The sequence below is a fragment of the Pelobates fuscus genome, chromosome 8 (genome assembly GCF_036172605.1).
Source record: "Pelobates fuscus isolate aPelFus1 chromosome 8, aPelFus1.pri, whole genome shotgun sequence".
Lineage (NCBI taxonomy): Eukaryota > Metazoa > Chordata > Amphibia > Anura > Pelobatidae > Pelobates > Pelobates fuscus.
This window is the reverse complement of record NC_086324.1, coordinates 134,621,214-134,645,378: the sequence shown is the minus strand read 5'-3', so window position 1 is coordinate 134,645,378 and position 24,165 is coordinate 134,621,214. Positions and strand designations below refer to the sequence as shown.

The 24,165-nt window shown below is 41.6% G+C and overlaps 1 protein-coding gene across 3 annotated transcripts in view; it reads left to right on the top strand.

Annotated features, from left to right (window-relative positions):
• The window catches only part of SYT17 (synaptotagmin 17), a 128,022-nt gene extending 104,311 nt beyond the window's left edge, over nt 1-23,711 (top strand). For all 3 annotated transcript variants that reach the window (XM_063428855.1, XM_063428854.1, XM_063428856.1), the window contains 2 exons: nt 558-713; nt 22,635-23,711. In XM_063428855.1, coding sequence (XP_063284925.1) covers nt 558-713; nt 22,635-22,831 — 353 coding nt within the window. In that variant the 3' untranslated portion in view covers nt 22,832-23,711. The remainder of the gene's footprint in view (nt 1-557; nt 714-22,634) is intronic.
• Nucleotides 23,712-24,165: the final 454 nt, after the last annotated feature.

Below are 24,165 nucleotides of genomic sequence, written 5' to 3'. Positions count from 1 at the left end.
GAGGTTTCTGGACTTGATTTTATGCCTGCATTTGGAGGACTTCATATTTGATGCCCCTGAGGAAGTTCTTTTATGAACGAAACGCGTAGGGCTTTCCTTTAGTGCTAGAGTTTTTTGTTTTAATACTTTTTATTATATTGTTGATTTTATTTATGCACCTGGTTTTTCTGCTCCTCTGGATTTTTCCACTGGGATGTACCATTCCATCTGAACCTTGATGTGCCTACTTGACACTGCAATTCTGTAAGTGCATTTGTGAATAAAGTGTGTTTTTTTTACTTGGATACTCTGCACTATTATTTATTTCTTTCTTCCTATGCATGATTCTGATGGTCCACAAGTCCTGAATTCTTCACAGCAGTATATTTGATGTGCCTTCAATCAAACTGTTTTTGTGAGTGCAATCATTTAAACCACAATTATATTATTTTGCAACAGTATTGCGCTATGTCCTTCTCTATTATTTCTGTATTGTAGATTATCATTGTTTTGCCTTGCTTCGAAGGACATAGGCACCGAGCTATGTGTAATTTATACATGATTTTTTTTCATTTCAGATCCCTTTGTGAAAATCCAGTTAGTACACGGGTTGAAATTAGTGAAAACCAAAAAGACATCCTGTATGAGAGGAACCATAGATCCTTTCTACAATGAGTCCTTCAGCTTTAAAGTCCCGCAGGAAGAGCTTGAGAACGTCAGTTTAGTTTTTACTGGTAAGATTATCAAGCGTTTTTTTCCGGTATAAATGTTTTTTATTGATGAAACATAAACGACAAAGTATCATCATTTGCAAAACCCCAAATGTCATAGGTATGGAAACATGAAAATATAAACAATACAATTTAAGCAGAATTTCTTCTTAGGCTGAAGAAAACAAACAAACATATAAAAGTGTCCCCTTACTTGGCCGATACTCCCAAAACCAAAGTCACCACTTGCCCAGCGCAGTCCCAGAAGGTGCTTCGGACCAAGTAAGGGATAAGATTGACACCCTTATGGAAAAGGAACATGTGACTGTCTTACTACCAGGCATTGTAGGTACCAATTAGTAAATTGAAATATCAGCTAAATCTGGGCCTTTAAAATCCTATCAAGTTACTCTATATGTTTTTTGCAAGTATTCATTCAGTTGTTTAAACATCTGTACAGACTCTGAAAAAAAACACCTCTTCGGGCAGAGAATTCCACATTCTAATTGTACTAACTGTAAAAAACCCTCTCCTTTGGCTTAGACTAAATCTCCTTTCTTCCAGTCTAAATGCGTGACCTTGTGTCCTATTTATATTCCTGTTTTATTTTATTTAGATTGTATTTTTTGCATATATTTGTAATGCATTGTGGATATCATGTATTCAAAGTGGGTATTAGCTGATTAATGTAGTTGTGTCAACATGTACTCTACGACATGTCCCATCAACATCTGTTGGGCAGGGATCTACTGAAAATGCTGAGCTCTCATTAAAACAATAGGAGTATAAAGACTAGTTGAAACACTTCGTGGTTTGGTGAGAGCTTACTGCAGAAAATACAAATCCCGAAGTTTTGCAGCAAATGGTGTGTCACGGCTAACTATGTGGTCCAGCACGCAGAAACTATGTAAACATATACATAGATAAGAAAAGGAAAATAACAGGATAGAGCGTAAACCGGACCTTAGAATGGCCGGACTAATACGCTAGAGACAGAGAATGGTCAAAGGGAAAGCCAAGGTCAAGGAAGCCAGAAAATACTCAATACCGATAAAACAAGCCAAGTCAGGGAAACCAGAGATCAGAATAACCAGGGAAACGCCAAGGATCAGGATACCAGGAAATCAGAATCACGGAAATAACACTCTCAGGAAACCAGGAAACTGAAACCACGACATGGCAAAGTTCTGGGAAAAGCTAGGGGTTTAAATACCCCTCTCTAGGCTATGATTGGTCAGAGGGCGACCTCTGACCCCAAAACGTGCATGTGCGTTGACGTCGTGACGTCACGCACACGTTGGTATAACTCTCGGGGGCGGGGCTATCCATAGACGTGACTACGTGATCGGCGCCATATTGGATTCGGGCGTGATGCCTGGAAGAAGTGAGTGCGCGGTTCCCGGCTCGCCGACGAGCAGGTAAGCTCGTGTAGTTGGTACGGTCGTGCCGGTCGGGCACGGCCGTGAGGCTCGGCGGGCCGGTGACCGCAACAGTACCCCCCACTCAAAGACCGCGCAAAGGGCGGGAAGGACCCGGCTTAAGAGGAAAGCGGTTGTGAAATGACCGGATAAGACGGGGCGCATGGACCCGGTCAGCAGGAACCCAACAACGTTCCTCGGGGCCATAACCCTTCCAGTCAACGAGATAGGACAAGACACCTCTGGATAACTTGGAGTCCATGATAGAACGGACTTCATATTCTTCTTGATCACCCACTACCAAGGGCGGAGGAGGAGTGGATAACTTGGTGTAGCGATTGCAAGTAAGGGGCTTGAGCAGAGACACATGGAAAGTATTCGCAATTCTCATATGAGCCGGTAGTGCCAAAGAATAGGTCACTGGATTAATACGTTGGGTAACTCGAAAGGGACCTATGTATCGAGGGGCAAACTTCATGGACGGGACCTTGAGCTTGATATGTTTTGTGGAGAGCCACACCCTGTCACCTGGAAGATAGACAGGATTAGCGCCCCGTTTTTTGTCAGCTTGGACCTTTGCTCGTAATGAGGCTTTTTGCAGAGCTGAATGGACGGAATCCCAGGTATCATGAATCGATTCTAAACGGATGTTCAAAGCAGGAATTTCCGTGTCTGAGAATTCAGAAGGAAAAACCGCGGGGTGATAACCCTGATTTACAAAGAATGGAGTATGATTAGAAGATTCATGAGTGGCGTTGTTCCTGGCGAACTCAGCCATGGGTAAGAGTTCATACCAGTTAGACTGATTGGCATTTATAAAGCAACGTAAATAGGCTTCTAAAGACTGATTCGCCCTCTCTGCTGCTCCATTTGTTTGAGGGTGATACGCTGATGAAAAGGAGAGTTCGATGCCCAATTGTTTACAGAAGGAATGCCAGAACCTAGAAACAAACTGGGTGCCTCTGTCAGATACTATGCTTTTGGGTACACCGTGAAACCGAAAGATTTCTCTCAAGAATATTTGAACTAGATCCTGAGCAGATGGTAATTTTTTAAGTGGGACAAAATGTGCCATCTTTGTGAATCTATCGATAACCATAAGGACTGTATTAAACCCGTTTGAACTGGGTAGATCCACAATAAAATCCATGGCTAAGTGGGTCCATGGAGCACTAGGTATGGGCAGTGGTTGTAGCAGTCCAGGAGGCGATCTAGGAGGTACTTTAGAAACGGCACATATTTGACATGCCCCAACGTACTCTTTGATATCGTTCCTAAGAGCAGGCCACCAAAACCTCCTGGAGATGGCAGAGAGAGTTTTATGGACTCCAGGATGGCCCGCTGTGAGGTTGTCATGGAACATATCTAGTACCTTCTTTCGGAACTGAGGTGACACATACAGTTTGTCCGGAGGCTTTCCCACAGGTGCCTGAGTTTGATCTGCTATTATGGCACCGAGGAGTGGAGAAGACACTTCGGAAACTGTAGTGGCAATGAGGCATTCAGGAGGTATAATAGGATATACCTCTTGTTCCGGAACTTCCTCTGTCTCAAACTGCCTAGAAAGTGCATCTGCCTTGGTGTTTTTAGTACCAGGCCTATACCAGTGGCGGATCCAGAGCCTGATCTCGGGAGGGGCACTTGTAGATTATTTAAAAAAAATAATCCTAGCACAATAACCACTACAGCTCAGTGTAGTAGTTATGGTGCCAGTAGTGCCAGGATCCCACCCCAGAGTAAGTAGTCATACCGTTTAAGAACAGTTTGACAACTTACCTGGGGTCTGCTGGGATATAGGGCATAGGAGAAGTGGTGTGTGTTAGGGGTGAAGTGTGTGTGAAAGGTGCAGTGTGTGTGAGCGGTGAAGTGAGTGTGAGTGCGTAAGGGTGGCAGTGTGTGTGTTAGGGGGCAGTGTGTGTATGGGGGCACTGTATGTCTGTGTGGGGCAGTGTGTGTATGGGGGGCACTGTGTGTATGTGTTTGGGGCAATGTGTGTATGGGGGGCAGCAGTGTGTGTAGGGCACTGTGTGTGTATAGGTGTGCAGTGTGTGCGGGGCAGTATGTGTATGGGGCAGTGTGTATGGGGACAGTGTATGGGGACAGTGTTTGTGGGACAGTGTTGTATGGGGACAGTGTTGTATGGGGACAGTGTTTGTGGGACAGTGTTGTATGGGGACAGTGTTGTATGGGGACAGTGTTTGTGGGCAGTGTGTGTTTGTGGGCAGTGTGTGTTTGTGGGCAGTGTGTGTTTGTGGGCAGTGTGTGTATGGGGGGCAGTGTTTGTATGGGGGGCAGTGTTTGTATGTGGGGGCAGTGTGTGTAGTGTTTGTATGTGGGGCAGTGTGTGTATGGGGTCAGTGTGTGTATGGGGCAGTGTGTGTATGGGGACAGTGTTTATATGGGGACAGTGTGTATATGGGGACAGTGTGTATATGGGGACAGTGTGTATATGGGGACAGTGTGTGTATGGGGGCAGTGTTTGTGTGTATGGGGGCAGTGTTTGTGTGTATGGGGGCAGTGTTTGTGTGTATGGGGGCAGTGCTTGTGTGTATGGGGCAGTGTTTGTGTGTGTGGGGTCAGTGTGTGTAGTGTGTGTATGGGGTCAGTGTGTGTGGGGTCAGTGTGTGTGTGGGGTCAGTGTGTGTGTGGGGTCAGTGTGTGTATGGGGTCAGTGTGTGTATGGGGTCAGTGTGTGTATGGGGTCAGTGTGTGTAGTGTGTGTATGGGGTCAGTGTGTGTATGGGGTCAGTGTGTGTAGTGTGTGTATGGGGTCAGTGTGTGTATGGGGTCAGTGTGTGTATGGGGTCAGTGTGTGTAGTGTGTGTATGGGATCAGTGTGTGTATGGGGTCAGTGTGTGTAGTGTGTGTATGGGGTCAGTGTGTGTATGGGGTCAGTGGGTGTATGGGGTCAGTGTGTGTATGGGGTCAGTGTGTGTAGTGTGTATGGGGTCAGTGTGTGTAGTGTGTGTATGGGGTCAGTGTGTGTAGTGTGTGTATGGGGTCAGTGTGTGTAGTGTGTGTATGGGGTCAGTGTGTGTATGGGGTCAGTGTGTGTAGTGTGTGTATGGGGTCAGTGTGTGTATGGGGTCAGTGTGTGTAGTGTGTGTATGGGGTCAGTGTGTGTAGTGTGTGTATGGGGGCAGTGTTTGTGTGTACAGGGGCAGTGTTTGTGTGTATGGGGGCAGTGTTTGTGTGTATGGGGCAGTGTTTGTGTGTGTGGGGTCAGTGTGTGTAGTGTGTGTATGGGGTCAGTGTGTGTGGGGTCAGTGTGTGTGTGGGGTCAGTGTGTGTGTGGGGTCAGTGTGTGTATGGGGTCAGTGTGTGTATGGGGTCAGTGTGTGTATGGGGTCAGTGTGTGTATGGGGTCAGTGTGTGTAGTGTGTGTATGGGGTCAGTGTGTGTATGGGGTCAGTGTGTGTATGGGGTCAGTGTGTGTAGTGTGTGTATGGGGTCAGTGTGTGTATGGGGTCAGTGTGTGTAGTGTGTATGGGGTCAGTGTGTGTAGTGTGTGTATGGGGTCAGTGTGTGTAGTGTGTGTATGGGGTCAGTGTGTGTAGTGTGTGTATGGGGTCAGTGTGTGTATGGGGTCAGTGTGTGTAGTGTGTGTATGGGGTCAGTGTGTGTATGGGGGCAGTGTGTGTATGGGGGCAGTGTATGTGGGGCAGTGTGTATGGGGGGAAGGGGAGGAGGGAAGGGAGGCTTTTTAATTAAAAAAAAAAATGTATTTAATAAAATATATTTATGTCCCCCCTCCCTTCTTACCTTTATTGAGGAGGAGGGGGGATATTCATGGATCCCTGGTGGTCCCAGTGGGGATTCCCTGGTGGTCCCAGTGGTAGGAATGAACTCTAGCCCGCGCTCCAGGGCTAGAGTTCACTCTCGCGAGATTTGGAGCGTTGCCGTGGTAACCGCGGCAACGCTCCAAATCTCGCGAGAGGAGGACCCGGAGGAGCTGCTGGTAACAGCTCCCGGGTCCTCTCTCCCTCCCCTTCCGGTCGGCTGTCAGTAATGTGCCTGCGGACCGGGGAGGGAGATCACTGATCTCCCTCCCCGGTCCGCAGGCACATTGCAGGGCTGGCGCTTGGGCAATGCCAGCCCTGCACTAGCCGGCAGGGGAGAATCTCGGGGGGGGCAATTGCCCCGTTGCCCCCCCCTGGATCCGCCAATGGCCTATACGTAATTACGAAATTGAATCGGGAGAGGAACAATGACCATCTAGCCTGACGAGAGGATAGTCTCTTAGCGTCCCCAATATAAGCCAAATTCTTATGATCAGTAAAGATCAGAAGTGGCTCTTTGGAACCTTCCAAGAGATGCCTCCATTCTTTAAGGGCAAGTACAATGGCCAAAAGTTCCCTATTCCCTATGTCATAATTCTTCTCGGCAGGTGTGAGTTTGCGAGAGTAAAATCCACAGGGATGTAAAGGCGTATCAGGACTTTCTCTCTGAGACAGAATGGCTCCAACTCCTGTCTCTGACGCATCTACCTCTAGGATAAATGGTTTGGTTGGATCAGGATGGGTCAGGACAGGTGCTGAGGAAAATAAAGATTTTAACCGTTCAAATGCCTCTCTTGCTTCTTTGGGCCAAGATATACAATTTGCTCCTTTTTTTGTTAAATTGGTTATAGGGGAAATCACGGAGGAAAATCCCTTTATGAATTTGCGGTAGTAATTCGCAAAACCTATAAAGCGTTGAGTAGCTTTAAGGCCCTTGGGCAATGGCCACTGTAAGACTGCCTCCAGTTTGCGGGGATCCATCTGGAAACCAGACGGAGATATAACGTATCCAAGGAATTGTATCTCCGTTTGGTCAAACTGGCATTTCTCCAGTTTACAGTAAAGACCGTTCTGTAACAGGGTTTTGAGTACAATTCTCACATGTTCGTGATGTGTCTCTAGGTCTGGGGAATAGATGAGTATGTCGTCCAGATACACTAGAACGAACATGTGAAGGTACTCTCTTAGGACATCGTTAATAAAATCCTGGAATACCGCTGGAGCGTTACATAATCCAAACGGCATAACCAGGTATTCGTAATGTCCCATTCTGGTGTTAAATGCGGTCATCCATTCGTGACCGTCCTTAATTCTGACTAGATTGTATGCACTTCGGAGATCGAGCTTGGTAAAGACTAGAGCTCCTTTCAATCTGTCAAACAGCTCTGATATAAGGGGAATAGGGTAGGCATTTTTTATGGTAATCCTATTCAAACCCCTATAATCGATACAGGGGCGTAGGTCTCCTTCTTTTTTAGAGACAAAGAAGAACCCAGCCCCGGCTGGTGAGGAGGATCTACGGATATGACCCTTTCTGAGAGCATCCTTTATGTATTCTTCCAAACAAAGATTTTCTTGGGGGGACAAGGCATAAACTCCTCCCTTGGGAGGCATAGTCCCTGGTAATACATTTATAGTACAGTCATAAGGTCTATGAGGAGGTAACCCTTCTGACTGGACCTTGTTAAATACCTCTTTTAAATCCATATACTGCGTAGGTATTTGTGTGGTCAAGGGAGGTGTAATAGGAACATTAATGGTGCCAATAGGTTGTGGGATTTGCTTCAAGCACACACCTTTGCATCTCTCACCCCAACTCACAATCTCTCCTTCAATCCAATTCAAACGTGGATTGTGTTTCAGGAGCCAAGGGAAACCGAGTATTATCGGACATGTAGGGGAAGATATGATTTGAAAGGTCATTTCTTCAGAGTGGAGAATACCCACTGAGACAGTGATTGGCAGAGTTTCGTGTGTGATGAAAGGCTGGGAAAGAGGCCTTCCATCAATGGCCTCGACTGCTATAGGTTTCTCTTTTTGTCTTAAGGGCAGGAGATGTTTAGCAGAGAACTCTTTGTCTAGGAAATTCTCCGCTGCCCCAGAGTCAATCATAGCCTCACACTGGATAGTAGTCTTCTTAAAAGACAAGGTAACTTTGACAAGGAAACGGTTCTTAGTCAATTTAGGGGACATATACATCACACCTAAGGTCGGTCCCCGTACGTGCCTTAGGTGTGCAAGTTTTCCGGCCGAACCGGGCATGACGATCTTAGATGTCCCTTCTTGCCACAATACATACATAACCCCTCGTTACGTCTGTGTTGTCTCTCTGCCTCAGTGAGTTTAGCGCTACCCAATTGCATGGGTTCAGGTTCTGAAAGAGGCGCTTGGCTACTCACCACTGGGTTAGAGAAACGAGGGGCTATGGACAAATTATAACGTCTGTTACGTTGTTTGTTTTTCTCTCTCTCTCTGAGCCGGTTATCAATGTCTATCATGTAGGCAATAAACTCATTAAGATTAACCGGAAGGTCTCTAGCTGCGGTCTCATCTTGTATACTCTCAGCTAGACCTTCAGAGAAAGCAGCCACCAGACCACTATTAGTCCAATCAACCTCAGACGCCAATGTCCTGAACTCTATGGCATAATCGGCTACAGAACGACTGCCTTGCTTTATTCTCATAAGGACTTTGGCAGCGTTCTTCTCCCTGCCTTTCGGTTCAAACGTTGCCTTAAAAGCTGTGAGAAAGGCACTGTAATCACGGGCTACTGCGTCACCACTTTCCCATAAGGGGTTAGCCCAGGTTAAGGCTTTTCCAGTTAATTGGTTCATCAGATAGCCTATTTTTGATCTATCTGTTGGGAATGAACCTGGGGAGGCCTCAAAGTGGTATTCAATTTGGTTTAAAAAACCTCTGAATTCTTTAGAATCACCTCCATAACGAGGGGGAGATGACATTGTTATGGACGGTGGTTTATGTGGTACGGGAATCACTACAGGTGGCGGAATCACAGGTGGTACAGGAGGGACCTCTAAATAGGCAGTCCTCTGGAGCAAGGTCTGAAATGCCTGGGCAAATTGGTCTAACCTGTGGTCCATATCCTCCACCCTATTTTCACAGGCGATCATATGTTTGCATAGTTCTGCAGGATCCATGGCCATGTCGTAATGTCACGGCTAACTATGTGGTCCAGCACGCAGAAACTATGTAAACATATACATAGATAAGAAAAGGAAAATAACAGGATAGAGCGTAAACCGGACCTTAGAATGGCCGGACTAATACGCTAGAGACAGAGAATGGTCAAAGGGAAAGCCGAGGTCAAGGAAGCCAGAAAATACTCAATACCGATAAAACAAGCCAAGTCAGGGAAACCAGAGATCAGAATAACCAGGGAAACGCCAAGGATCAGGATACCAGGAAATCAGAATCACGGAAATAACACTCTCAGGAAACCAGGAAACTGAAACCACGACATGGCAAAGTTCTGGGAAAAGCTAGGGGTTTAAATACCCCTCTCTAGGCTATGATTGGTCAGAGGGCGACCTCTGACCCCAAAACGTGCGTGTGCGTTGACGTCGTGACGTCACGCACACGTTGGTATAACTCTCGGGGGCGGGGCTATCCATAGACGCGACCACGTGATCGGCGCCATATTGGATTCGGGTGTGATGCCCGGAAGAAGTGAGTGCGCGGTTCCTGGCTCGCCGACGAGCAGGTAAGCTCGTGTAGTCGGTACGGTCGTGCCGGTCGGGCACGGCCGTGAGGCTCGGCGGGCCGGTGACCGCAACATGGTGAAACTTCAAAAGTGAGTTTTTATTTTTCGATTTTTAATTTTGTTCTTGTATTTGCATATTTATAGTTAAATAATCCATTAGGAATGGGGGGGGTCAAGTACACTCTAATAGACATTTCGTAGCTGTTACTTACGTCTTAGTCGCAAGCAGTGTGAAGAAAACCTTATCCAGCATATTAATGTGTTTGCAAATATGTCATTGTTAAAGTGCCAGTGAGCAGCAGTTTCAGAGTTGCCCTTTCATGTTTGAAGTGTTTTTAATACACATCCTGTAATTAAGAGCTTATTAATATTCAACACTATGCGCATGTATGCGACTCAACAGCTCCAAGACAAAATGAAGCCGTTGATTCCATTTAGCTATTAGATTAGAAGTGTTTTACAACCAGCTGCCATGTATTTTTGTTTAATATATGTGACTTGTGCATGATGCATTTAAAACTACAAATTTCGCAACTCTGTAGGATCTGTACCCAGGTCTGCAGATAGAGGAAGATATTTCATTATGCAATTGTGTGTTTCCCACCTGGTCACTGCAGATGTGATGCATCCACCAAGATCTTTTAAACGTCTGTCGGCTGCAGTGCAAAACCAGTTTTTATCACCCTGCAGGGAAATTAATATACCTGCCTGCTCCCAATTATGTCCCTTTACATCACTGTAAAAGGACTATAAATGGCAACCCACCTCACCTCTCCCACACTCCAAAACAACCTTTGGAGGCCACATGTTAGAGATGTATTCTGCAGCCAGGGCCGCCATCAGAAATTTTGGGGCCCCTAACACAGCTCAAGGTCTGGGCCCCCCTTCGAGCACGCCCACAGAGCCCGCCTCCAAATCCCGCCCACAGGAATGCACACACACATATACAAATACTGAAACAGACATACACACATGCATAGGGAGATACTGACACACACACACACACATATACATGCAGACATACATACTGACAAACATACATATACATACACATACTGCATACTGATATATACATACATACATACACACACACTGGCATACATACACACTGTGGCATACATACACACACACTGTGGCATACATACACACACACACAGTGGCATACATACACACACACTGGCATACATACACACAGACACTGGCATACATACACACACACTGGCATACACACACTGGCATACACACTGGCATACATACACTGGCATACATACATACACAGGCATACATACACTGGCATACACACATACACTGGCATACATACATACATACACTGGCATACATACATACATACATACACTGGCATACATACATACATACATACACTGGCATACATACACTGGCATACACTGGCATACACACATACATACACTGGCATACATACACTGGCATACACATATACCTACACTGGCATACATACATACATACACTGGCATACATCCACTGGCATACATACATACATACACTGGCATACATACACTGGCATACATACATACATACATACATACATACACTGGCATACACACATACATACACTGGCATACACATACATACATACACTGGCATACATACACTGGCATACACACATACATACACTGGCATACATACACACACCTCATTTTCAGCCACCCTCCTCTCTTACTTACCATTTCGTCGCAGGAGGGTGGCTGGGGATGATGTGAGTCGGCTGCCTCTCCTCACGGCCTTTCTCTCCTCCTTCCCCCGCGCGGAGTAAACAGGGAGGAAGTGACGGGACGTCACTCCCTCCCAGCAGCACTTTCCGGCTTTCCGGCTGCATTTTCTTTTTAAAGGGGCCCGGTCGCGCTTTTACAGCGCTGACCGAGCCCCTGAAGATAATAGGGCCCATTGGGTGGCCCTAAATGCTTGGACCCCGGTCAAGCTTGACAAAGGCCCTAAGGGGTCGAAACTTTGCTTTTTGGTTCCTGGTCCTCATAAAATTGCCTTTGCTTTGGAATTCGCTGGAGTGCCTGGATTATTTTCTATATTCAAAATTCTATTAGTAATATAACACCTTAACTGTTTTCAAAAATTTAGATTTCAGCAAACCAAAGGAGTGACTATTTGTTGTATGTGATCACATATTTTTGCACCAATCGCCAAGATTTTGACCTTGGAAATAAGAGCAGAATTTGACCCAAATCCATGGCTTCTATTTGGCAGTGTGGCATATACGTTTAAATTAGAAATAGGTTTCTTTGACCAGTAATTGATATCACTAGCTACCTACAATCAACTTAATGTTGTGTCTGTTAAAGACCAAACACACCAAAGAAGCTTTTGTATTGTGTGGTTCATCTTTCTTTTCTGGTTTTATCCTAGCCTTTTGAGACGTATCCTGATCATTATTTTCTTTCACTTGTTAAATCCAGATTTTGTTCCCCCATCCTGATTTTGTTTTCTTCAAAAGATCAAAAATATATTTGTTGAAAGCCGAATGTTCTTTAATGCTGTTGAAGCTCACAATTGAAACCACTCACCAGCCAGAAGCCCATAAAGGATTCTCGGAAATAGAAGATTATAGCTGTGAGTGAAGTACCCAGTGCCTCTCTCGTCAGCATGGGGTGGCAGTAGTGAAAATTCAGCTCTTTATTTATAAGGATTTTATTGTGTACAACCCAACAGCGATTAAAGCGTTGTGTTCCATTCCTTTTGCTTTAATGCAGTGCTTTTTTCAGAGTTAGAAATATGTTCTGGCCCTTGCTGTTAGCTTTTAGAAACTCTGATTAAATATTTAACAGCTACCTGCGACTTTGTTGTTGAATCCGATATTTAAAGGGATACTATTTTCTATTTAAACACCCCTTTTCTTTAGTGGCCATGCATGGCATGCTGAGAGCTTTCACATCTAAATCTGCATCTGAGTCAACGCGTTTTCTAGGAGAAAAGGGGCAATTGTTAAATTTTGTCATTTTAGCTCTTGCAGCAGTTTTGTATATTTGTATAAGACTAATACTCCCTCTGACACTTTTTGGTAACCATTTGTTAAGCAATTTCAGTTAACTAAGTCCTTTTGTTGCCTTTACCTCTTTACCCGATTTCAGGAACTCTTTCAGTTTCATAATGTCCTCCCTAAGAAATAAGAATAATATTAGGTCTTATAAACCTTTTCTCTTTGAGTTTGCGAAGTAGCTCTCTGTAATCATATGAAACTATTTAAGAAAATCCCCAAACCACTGCAAACCTCTGATTTATATTTATAGACAAATTCCCATAAAATACATACCTCCTATGTATGTATGCCGGATCTAGTGGGAGACAGTTTTTAATTTTGAACCCATACTCTCAGGTTGTCCTTCTTGTGGGAAACTTATTGGGGACATCAGAACAAATCTTTTAAAACTGCAGTGCCAGTGCACCATTGAACAGCCCCATAGCTATGCAAGAACCCTTGCGGAAGGCACAGGCTATTCGGCTCTGGGCAGACTCCTGGTTGGACGGTTAGCCTCTAGTATGTGTCAACTAGCTATGTGTGCAACACAGCCCCATTATGAAGTTAGATTTTTATAACATGTAGAAATTAAATGTTGTTATATTTTTTGTTTGATTGATTTCTCTGTTAGACCACATTGGTTTTAATTTAACTGATCAGCGTTTTATTCATTGAAGTCTGAATTCCCTCTGTCGAAATGGTGCATAGCCATTCCTTTTGCGTATGGGGACTAACAAATCAAGGCATTGTTCACAATTTTTAACAATGTGTGGATTTGGCAAAAAAGGCTCCCAGTGTTATTGACTTGGGTCTAGATATCAGCCTGACTGAATGTTTGAAATGCTGATCTGAATTTTAAAATACGGGCCTGGATTGGTGAAACAAAACCCTCGGCAGCGTGAGGGTTAAGTATATGGCAATCGGCCAGCGTTTGCTAGACAGCTGTTACAAAACATTGAAATAAATAAATACTTACTGGGGTCGATATAACCCAGGATTTAATCCTCCTCCTTTGCCCCTTGCCTAACATAATACAGGTGGAGCCATATTAATTGAACAGTGAGCATTTAGCATCTTAAATATTTATTTTATGCAACTTTTAATTTTCATCTTATCTTATATAAATGTGGTCCTATTTCCGCTGTGTATACGGTTACCTCTTGGCATTTCAGCAGTACCCCAATTATTTAGGTGTGTCCTTCCGTATTACAATATATTCCATACATGTATGATTTTTTTAATGCCATTTTCCTTTAAGAAAGCAATACACTCAGGCACACATTATTCGATTTATTTTCACCACTGTCCACACTTATTCTTTTAGCATAATTAAACTCAGACACATACACAGCTCCCTGCAGGGAACCCTTGAGCCCTGTTCTACTTGTATCCATAACTGTTTATTTATCATCGGCTCCCACCACAGTTTTTACTGGTAAAGTAGAAAGAGTCATAAGTGGATCAGAGTGATAAAAAAACACAGCTAGCGCTCAGGGCTATTTTTAGCCTTTAGTTCATGCACACATTACAAGGTTAGCAGCCTGATGACAGAACACCCAATTTAAAGGGACTTACGGGCTCTTGTTAATGTAGCAACCCAGTATTTCTCTGTTACAGTGAAAATCTGTTTTTCTTGGCTGATACACTTATCTTTTATCCTTACTGATAACCTTGAGTGTTTATTCCAAAAACAGCTCCTCTTTAACAGCTGCCATTTTATAAATATCTCCTACAGATAGGGGAGGTATCCTAAAAATATAAAACCTTGGACTAAATGCCATAAAACATGCTGAAAAGGATAAGCATGTTACAATCCAGGTTTCCTAATCAGAACTTCCATTTGTGTTTAACCCTTTCACTACAAAGGGACATGCCAGGAACAGATATTTGCATTTTACAGCTCTTGACCAAAATCATTATCATTTGTACGTGCATATTTTAAATAGGCTTTTCAATAAACTCCACCCCCACCCCCCCCCCACCCCCCACACACACACAATTATTTTGCGGAATTCTGCTTCTCAATCTCACCTCCACTTTCTTACATGCACATTCTTAAATACTTATTGATATGTTTCCTGAGTATGTGATATCTCTACTCATTAAGCACACCCTTTCTGTCTCTCCGTCATAGCTTACCTCCATTAATACAATTTCAGATCTCACCACCAAAGGTTTCATGGAGGTGTAATTCAGTACCCTCCCAACAAATGCCCCTATTACTTCCTACACTCAAAGCGGTGGGATGGAGGATAATAATATTGCTAAATGAGGTAGGGGGCTTCCAAAGCTCCCACCACCGGGTTCGAAAATGCCAGCCCCTCTGGTATAGGGCTTTTATAGTCAACCATACCAGGGGACCACAGGCCAAGTTATCCTTTCCCATGGGGGCCACAGACGCACACACACAAAGGGCTTGTGCTCAATGCCTTCCTCACTCATGACTCCAGTTGTTGCATGTCTACCACATCTGTCTTTAGCTAGGCTAGGTAGAGAGAGAGATACACAAAGTTGAGCAATTTTGTTGTAACCAGCTGGCCAGTCTCCTCATGCACAACCCTATAGCGGCTCTGGCCAACTGCGTTCTGGGACATAGGCATGCCTGGTCAGGTGGCTGCAGGCTGCGTTAGAATACTTATGAGTCTAGAAACTATGGGCCGGCGCTTTGAGACCCCTATTGTAGTGTATTATTTAAGACCATATATATGCAGGGTTTACTGTGATAAGCTCAACGGGCAAGCTACATATACCATGGATCTTTTAACTGGCTTCCAAGTATAACAAAATGTTTACCTTTATTTGTAATGTGTTTAGTACATGGACCTGATTGTTTCTAGAGAAAGCGTTAAGTGAAGAACTAATACTCTTAATTGAAACATGAATTTGATCGCATTTTCCATTACAAAATAAGGCTTTAAGTAGCACTCTTTTTGATTTTTTTTTTTTTTATATTTATGGTACATTTACTGCAACAATCAAAAGTAGTGGATAAAAAATGCAGACACACAGAGAGGACACACATTTTGTATTATTTCCCATTGGTTATGTGTTAATGGCTTCAGTAGTTTTTAAGATATATTTTTTAACACATTTAAACTTACATTTTCTATCTCCGATAGATGCTATGTGTAATTCCTTTCATCCACTTGATCTACTGAATTAATGCTAACTTCCCACTAGTTCATTAAAGTATGTGAACGTGGTATGCTATTTTTTCTTCTTGTCTCCAATTAAAGTTTTGTATATTTTTTTTTTATCTTACATTCATTTGTGGTATGCTTTTTTTTCATTATATAGGACACATGATCTTGCAATATTTCATACAAGGTCGAGAATAGGAGAAACAGAGACACACATTTTGCTAAATATATTAATTATTTACAAAACAGATAGATTAGAATGGTCGAATACCTCGCTCAGGGATATTTGTAAGAAACTGTGTGATATTTATGGGAATGTAACTCCACCAGAAAATAAAACTAATGATAGTCTATGGGTGTAATGCTCACACAATACATCTGAACAATACAGATAATTGGTAGTCTCCAAGCATCTGTACAATACAGTGCATCTGTATAGTACACAGGACATTGCAGAATCATTTTGCAGTGCAATATAAACTTTAGAACAAACATACACATCGTTGGGAAGAAAGTTGTTAAACTGTAATTATCCATTAAAACAAGAAAAAATAATTTTAGTGTTGTAAAATATTTTCATTATATAATTTTTTATGACGTGATATAAAATTCTGTTTGACTCTGCAGTGTTTGTATAATATTAAAGTATCAGAGAGATGGCTATTCCAATTTAACAGCAAGTTTGGCTGCCAAGATTAATATTTAACTGTCTGTAAAAAATGTTTATTGGTGGGCAAGAAGAAAATCCATCTTAATAGGAGCAGAAATGTGATTTTGTACTTGGGTTGGTGGCTCGCTATCTTAGTAGTGCAGTATCTATCTAGGGCTGATCAGGGACGAGTGATATCACATCTTGTAATTCTACCAGTCTCCATGTACCAAACCCATCCACACAGAGGTCCATCAGTAATCTGTGGAAAAAAAGTCTATTTTTTGCCCACTGGCAAGAAGTTTCCAACCCTCCCATGCTCCGATGGCATTGTCACCACATATGTGTGGCCAGACGAGACAGCCCATGCCTTGTCAGACAGAATAAAATCATATTTTTGACTCCATTGCCAAGTAAGCACTCACTTTATCAAAACGTCCACATTGGTGTGGCGCATGAGGTTAGCGTACATAAAAGACAAAGTCAGGATGGGCGTTTGGTTTAGAACCATGAATGGCTTATATGCATGGTGACTTTGTGTAGTAAATATATATTTTTTTCAGCTTATAGCTGGGTTTAAAAATTATAATTTTACTAATGGATCCTCATAGATAACTTAAGTCAATTTATAATTCAATTTCAAACATTCTCAGTAGTTTATAATGCAAAGGGACAAAATGGCCTCCAAACAGATACAGATACTTTATGTCAACCTCCACAGATGTGAGTTCTGTTACACAAAGATTTTTAAGTATTGCACTGAGCCATTAAGCCATGCTTGAATTATATGTTCCTGTGTGTAATTGCCTTGCCAGAGACTAGAGAATAGGATTATGGTGCTGGTAAAAAAAACATTTAACATTTCAGGGTTCGAAAGACCCTTGTAATGTCAAAAGGAATTAGATCATTCGCAACAAGCCAGAGTTTAACACAAGGCATAATTGGCATACAGATTCCCTGTTTTAATACTGGAAACATTATACAATGTGACATTTTCTTCAGTGTCATCTATTGTATGAACAGTTATATGTAATTACCATTAAAATTGCAGATACGAGGACATATATGCCAAAATTATGAGGAGATGTGGGGACAATGATTACAAAATCTGGTCAAATAAAAGAAACGAGTATATTAGTCTCACAAATGTAGCATTTGAATGTCAAGAGGATTAAACTACTACCGACCACTCCTGAAAGTTTGGATTTCAATTTACGCAACAATCGCTTCTGAGATTAAGTGGTACATAGCTCAGCCTATTTGTGATTTGGGCAGAGCCAGGTTACCTATTAGGTATCTACCTAGCGCACTGGCTCAGAGAGGGACCCAGTGCGCCCCTGTCGTAGCCTGGAACTTTGTCTGTCAACGGGTCATCCTCGAGCTGGCAGGGAGATCAAAATATATCATAAGCAAACCAGGAAAACAAATATTCAGAATATAATAGAGTACAGTAGTAACCTCCCTTTTGGTGAAGCCACCAGGAGCTGAAGACTGGAATTATGAAGATGATGGTAACAGGAAAATAGAGTTTCAAGTAGTTATGTCTACCCTACTCCTCTCATTCCAAGTGCCCCCATGGTGACAGATATGTAATCTTGAAGAAAGGGTTATAGAAATGCAAGCTCACTAAAGGAACAGCTTTGCTATACCATCATCACCCATATGATTCACAAGTTATGGATATCAGTCCGGGATGCCCACTTTGTCCCAGAGCTGTCATAGCAAGTTTTGTAAGCATCTGACATCTACCCCCAATCCTACACTAAACAGTCTCTGTGAGGTGGATGATTAAACTGTTCAAAGACACCAAATATGGGGTGGCTATTCAAGTCGACAGGATTCTCACTGTCAAAACTACTGTAAAAGCATAGACTACAAAGACCCTTAATTGAGAGAATCACAGAAAGAGAAATACAGTGGAAGTCACTATTTTTGTATATCCTAGAGGGTTGCTTACCCCTATCTTAGAGCCTTGGGAGATGTCAGAGACTCTTGTGAGACACACATGCTACTGCGTAAAAGAACCTCCCCTATTCAGAGATGCAAGTTGCCTAGTTGGAGGAGGCTGTACAGCTTCTATCAAATGTTAAATAACATTTCATCTCTACAATTGTTAGCATTTTGACCAGAACAACTTAAACAAGAAATTTTGTTCACGATAAGGTAAAACTGAGTCATGGTCCTCATGCTGTTTTTGTATTCAGCTTAACTAAATAACATGACTACGGGAATGTAAAATATTTAACAACATCTTTAAAGAAATATGTACTTTGAATTCTGGTATTTATAATAGTTATATAGTTATATAGTAACACCTTTCTAGATACTATCCATTTATTAGATATTAAACAGTAATCCTGGTGAGGGCAGCAAAGTTCTGCTTGTTTCCCTTACTTTACTTTTTGGACTTGAATGAAGTACAGTGTACGGTATCATGCAGTTACTGTATTGTGAGTTAAAGGGAAACCCCACAATAGATTTAACCATTTTTTTTCAAATACATTGTAAAAATAATGCATTAGAATTACAAAAAGAAAATAAAAAGATACGGCTTGTCATGGGGGCTGATGTAATTTATTATGTATACACAATTGTTTTTGGGTATTTTGGCTTCTGCGCAAGCCTCACAGTTGTATTTTTCTTGCCTTACCTATCGTGAGCAACAATACAGAATTTAAACATTCTAGGTGGGAGGCAAGTGATTTATAGAAGAATTTATAGCGAGGCTTGGCAAGTAGGCTGCTGTCAAATTTTGTGTTTACGAAACTGGTCTTTTGCATTTTGGCTTCTGCGCAAGCCTCACAGTTGTATTGCTCTTGCTATGCCTATCGTGTGTTAAGCTTAGAATTTTAAAGGAACACAAAATCCTCGATGGGGGGCGAGTTGTATAGAATTCATACAGAGGCTTGTGATGTCGGCTACTGTCAATTATTGTGTTTACAAGACTGATTTTTTGTATATTGGCTTCTGCGCAAGCCTCCAAGTTGTACTGTTCTTGCCTTACCTATCGTGTGCAAAAATAAAGAATTTAATAAAAAAATTTTTTTAAAAAAATACAAAAACATTAAATGAAAAACGTAAATTTATTGAATTTTTTGCAAATGCTCAGGCTGCCCAGCTTCTACTACAGTGATGGCTAACCTTGACACCATAAATTGTTTCTGGACTACATTTCCCATGATGCTCAGCTAGCTTTAGGACTCTAAAAGCTAGTTGAACATCTTGGGAAATGTAGCCCAGAAACAATTTATGGTGTCAAGGTTAGCCATCACTGTTCTACCACAAGCTCTCATCAAACCAGGCAGTGACTCAGCCAAGTGCTTGATGGACGTAGCAAGGGTTTCTGGGAGTTGTTGTTTAGTTGTCAACTTTGCATTGTAGATAGTACACGCAGTATTTTTGGAGCAAAATGGCAAACACTGCACATTGGGAAGAAAAGCAGGGGTTGTTATATTTAAGAAGAATATTTATTACCTGAACTGAGTGGAGCCGGGGGTGGAGCTGTTCTGTGAAATTGTAGGTGACTTAAATGAGTTCTAGACACACTTATTATAGTTTAAACACATATCACTGTGAATATTATTGCTGTGGAGCTCTGTTATACTCTCAGACACACCAAGAATTTGGAGCTCCTAGAAAGAAACGGCATTAGAATAGAAAGGAGGGACAAAGGGATTTGGCCCTAAATAGAGACACTATGGTGGTATGTTTTACTATTTAGTTTAACCTTGAAAGGCATGCAAGACTAAATACTTTATGGAACTCGAGCTACACTTACGTTTCCTTCATTCCTATGTGTCTTTGCAGTTGTCTTTCACACGTGTGCCTATTTAATTAATAGACACTACACAGAAGATCATCCATTTTATTTTTCGGGGATATATGGCGTTGTTCCTCAGGTTTATGCTTATGGCCATTCACCTATGTCACGTATTATGAACTGAAGAGATCAGTACACATTGCCATTCAGCTGGATCTTATATGTGACTGGGCTAGGAGGCGGGCTAGGGGCGGGAGCAATAGTGGGATTGGTGGGTTAGCCTGATATAAAGAGTCGGCCATTTTGTATCCCTTATTCTAATTTCTTACCTTGCAGAGTTGGTCCCTCCCTCCCCTTTTTGTAGCCTTTTTTCCCCATTTGCTCACAGCGGTGGGGTGGGGTAAGGAACATTAAGGCAAAAATGGGCCTTAGTTAATATAGGAGTAAGGGGAGTTAGTGGATTGGTTAAAAGGGTAAACTGTTCGTACATGTTTTGGTAAGTTTTGAGTCCGTTGGTGGCTCAGAACCTCAGTGGTGTAAGAGTATCTGGGTAAACCCCTACCAGGTGAAATTGATGAATGCTGGCACTTTCCATGTTATGTTTATATGGTTGTTATATATTGTGAATTATGTTATGTTGTGGGTCATTGCCTTGATTTAAATATGGGAGAGATGATATAATGTTGGGGGTGTGGCAGATAATGACCTTTATATATTATTATATTTTATTATCATTAAAGCTGTTGACATTTTTGACCCATACCCATGAGTGTCGGTGTCTTATTGGGTGGGCTGGGTTCAGGTTCATAGATCCCTCCCCTGAAAATATGGCGACTATGCACCTGTCATGAGGTTTAGTCTGCAACAAATGCTTGTAGCATTATATTGTCTCTAATATAACATTGCACTGTTGATGTGATCTCAACTTTCCATGCTACAGTGTTGCAGTGCTTTGCACTGACATATGAAGGGAACCGTCAAATGGTAAAAGTGCTCAGTACAGGGAAGTACTACTGAACAGGCTGCATGCGAATACCATAGTTGTTACCAACACTCCACATGCATGTGACATACCTACAGATTTATTCTAACACCATTTATTAACGTATGGTAATGTATCTATGCTGTGATGAGTAATTTGCGCTTGGTTGGAAGCAAAATAGAACACATCCTGGCATTTATAAAATCTTCCTGCACGCCATCTGAAAAAGTATCCCTACAGAACCTTGGATTTTAATTACAGTAACACATTAGGTATTTAAGATGGCAGTGGACCTCTAATCAATTCTTTGCTGTTCTTACATTGACTCAGCATATCAGTCTTTGACTTTTCACCAGTGGAGGTCTTCTTTGAGACTAATAATGGGTTGATATTTTCTCTTTGTAAGCAAATTGGTATTTTATTTATCAGGAGTGTTTATAATAGTTAACTGTAAGAATAGTCTCATCGATATGAATAATATATGTGCATGTCCATCCAAGGATCAGGCAGTTGCCAGTACTGAAAGGATATCATTGTCTTTGAAAATAATATTAAAGATGTTAAGGTTGTGATGTTGCTCAGCTGCTCTCACCCTACGTAGAATATCATGATGAAGCAGAGGCTGGAAGTAGAACAGTTTTCGTTATTCTCTGTCTGCTTGCCGACATTTCATTTATATATCTTAGGCACCAGCCTGGCCACCCTTGGGACTGGTACCTGTCCCTTCACTGTTCCCTTAGGTTTTCGTGTTAAGGTATCTCAATTTTTGACATTTCCGTGGCATAGTCCCACACGTAGCACAATTTTTATTCAGCCAGAAGCTCCCCTATCTGATTTGTTTTTGAGTGAAGGAACTATGGCATCATAACCTATACAATAACCTATATAGTGTTTGGAATGTCCTGCCTTCCTTGTACTGCAATAAATGGACCTCTTTATTCTTGAAGATAGTTATTAACGTCTTTGGTGTTAACTGCTGGAGCCATTTGTTTATAATTATGGGCTAATTTAATTTGTCTTCATTTCAGTGTATCTCAGTTTATCTCATCTTGAATGTGTCTCTAATTTGTCTTTAAATGTAATGAATGTTAGTTTAATAAAATTAACCCAATTGACCCAGTTTGGTCTAATTAGCTGCTTTAAAAATATATAGCTAGTGTGTATATTTATAATTTCGATGTTGTGCCAATGAAACTTCAGTTAAATGTTATACTTTAGATTATTTATGGCCACAGGAAACTCTTCACATCTATTTCTGATAGGCATGTGTGTCCCGAGGGCCACTTGGAACAAGAAATGTAACCATATGTATACAATATAGAATTCACTTGATAACTGCTTAGATCATAAAATTAATGGATTGGATTTAAAGGACAACAAAATGTTAAAATGCTTTGATGATTGGGGTAAGTGTAAGTGGGAAGCAAATGTAGAATGGTCTGAGGCCAGGGTGACCCAATAATACAGTTTGTTTTTAATTTTCTTCTAGTTTATGGACACAACATGAAAAGCAGCAATGACTTTATTGGAAGAATAGTGATTGGTCAGTATTCATCAGGTTCCCCCGAAACCAACCATTGGCGACGGATGCTGAGTGCTCATCGGACAGCGGTTGAGCAGTGGCACAGCCTGAGGTCTCGGGCTGAGTGTGACAGAGTGTCCCCTGCCTCATTGGAAGCAACGTGAAAGCCAATATGAGTGATGTCACAACAGTTACGCAAAATAACCACCGTGGCATTCGGAACAACTTGAGCTGCTTGTAATTATTTAGCAGCATAAGCCTATGTGCCTCGGTATATAATCATGAAGATGCAACTCATCTGTTACATGTTCATCGTATCAGTTAGTTTTGATGATGTTGGACATGCTGATTAATATTATTACCATCATGGCCAGCCTTGCGCACACATTCACACATTCATTCAATGTCTTATAATGTACGCCAGTGTTTCAGTGAATGTAACTCAATTTCACATTGTGAATTGACTTAAAGGAAAATTACAGATCAACACTAAGTGTGGTCTTATACAAAAGAGTATTTTTTAACATTTACAATATGTTACTAAGATGTACATAGCTTGCTTGAATGTTAAATATTTGCAATAGAATGTGCAGTTTTCAAAAGAAATGGGGGGATAATTTCCTTTGTCTTCAACAGTCAGCTTAACAGACTTGATGATTGCAGAGATCTTACTGGAGATCATGATATAGAAAAGTTTACGTACGAAATGATCACGAATGATGCATACTAATTCATATTGGCAAAACCTGTAAATTAAGCTTTGAGTTTATTTTACATAGCAGCTAGATGATTGGTCAGCTCTAGATAGGCTTTTGAATATCCCTACCTCCCACAAGTCCACTACACATTCCACTTTGAAGAATATATTGAAAGATGTGTGCTAATTTGTCAGTGTGCTAAAACAAGTATAAGATATATATATAAAAAACAACATTAATTCTACAGTATGCGACATAATTATAAAATGCAGTTTTGTCCTCGTACGAGTTGAGTACCTGTTAATACATGTGTGTGCAAGTATGTTTGTGCAAGTCTGTATATATAATTACCTAAATTTATAAATATAAATATATATATGTTTCTACAGTACAAAATACAAAAACATATTTATAGATATTGATAGATAAAATATATTAATATACAAAATTACATATATATATAATAAATGTTATTTATGATTAAATATCTCATGTAATTATGAGTTCCTGCAAATTGCAGTCAAGACGTTGGTATTAGACACTTGTTGCTGGGAATGTTCTTTCCCCACTGGCAGCAATTTTAGTGCATTGACACCTTTACCAATGGTATTCACTGCTATTTAAATGAGTAACGGGCCTTGAACAATGATGATCGTGCCCTTAAATACTATGGATCACCTGAATAAACTGCACAATACTTCTGTACATTTCAGTAGGAGCCTGTAAAAACTGCAAAATAAGTCTGTACATTTCACAAGAAAATGTGTAGTCTAAGAATGTATATTTATTAAAAATAAATA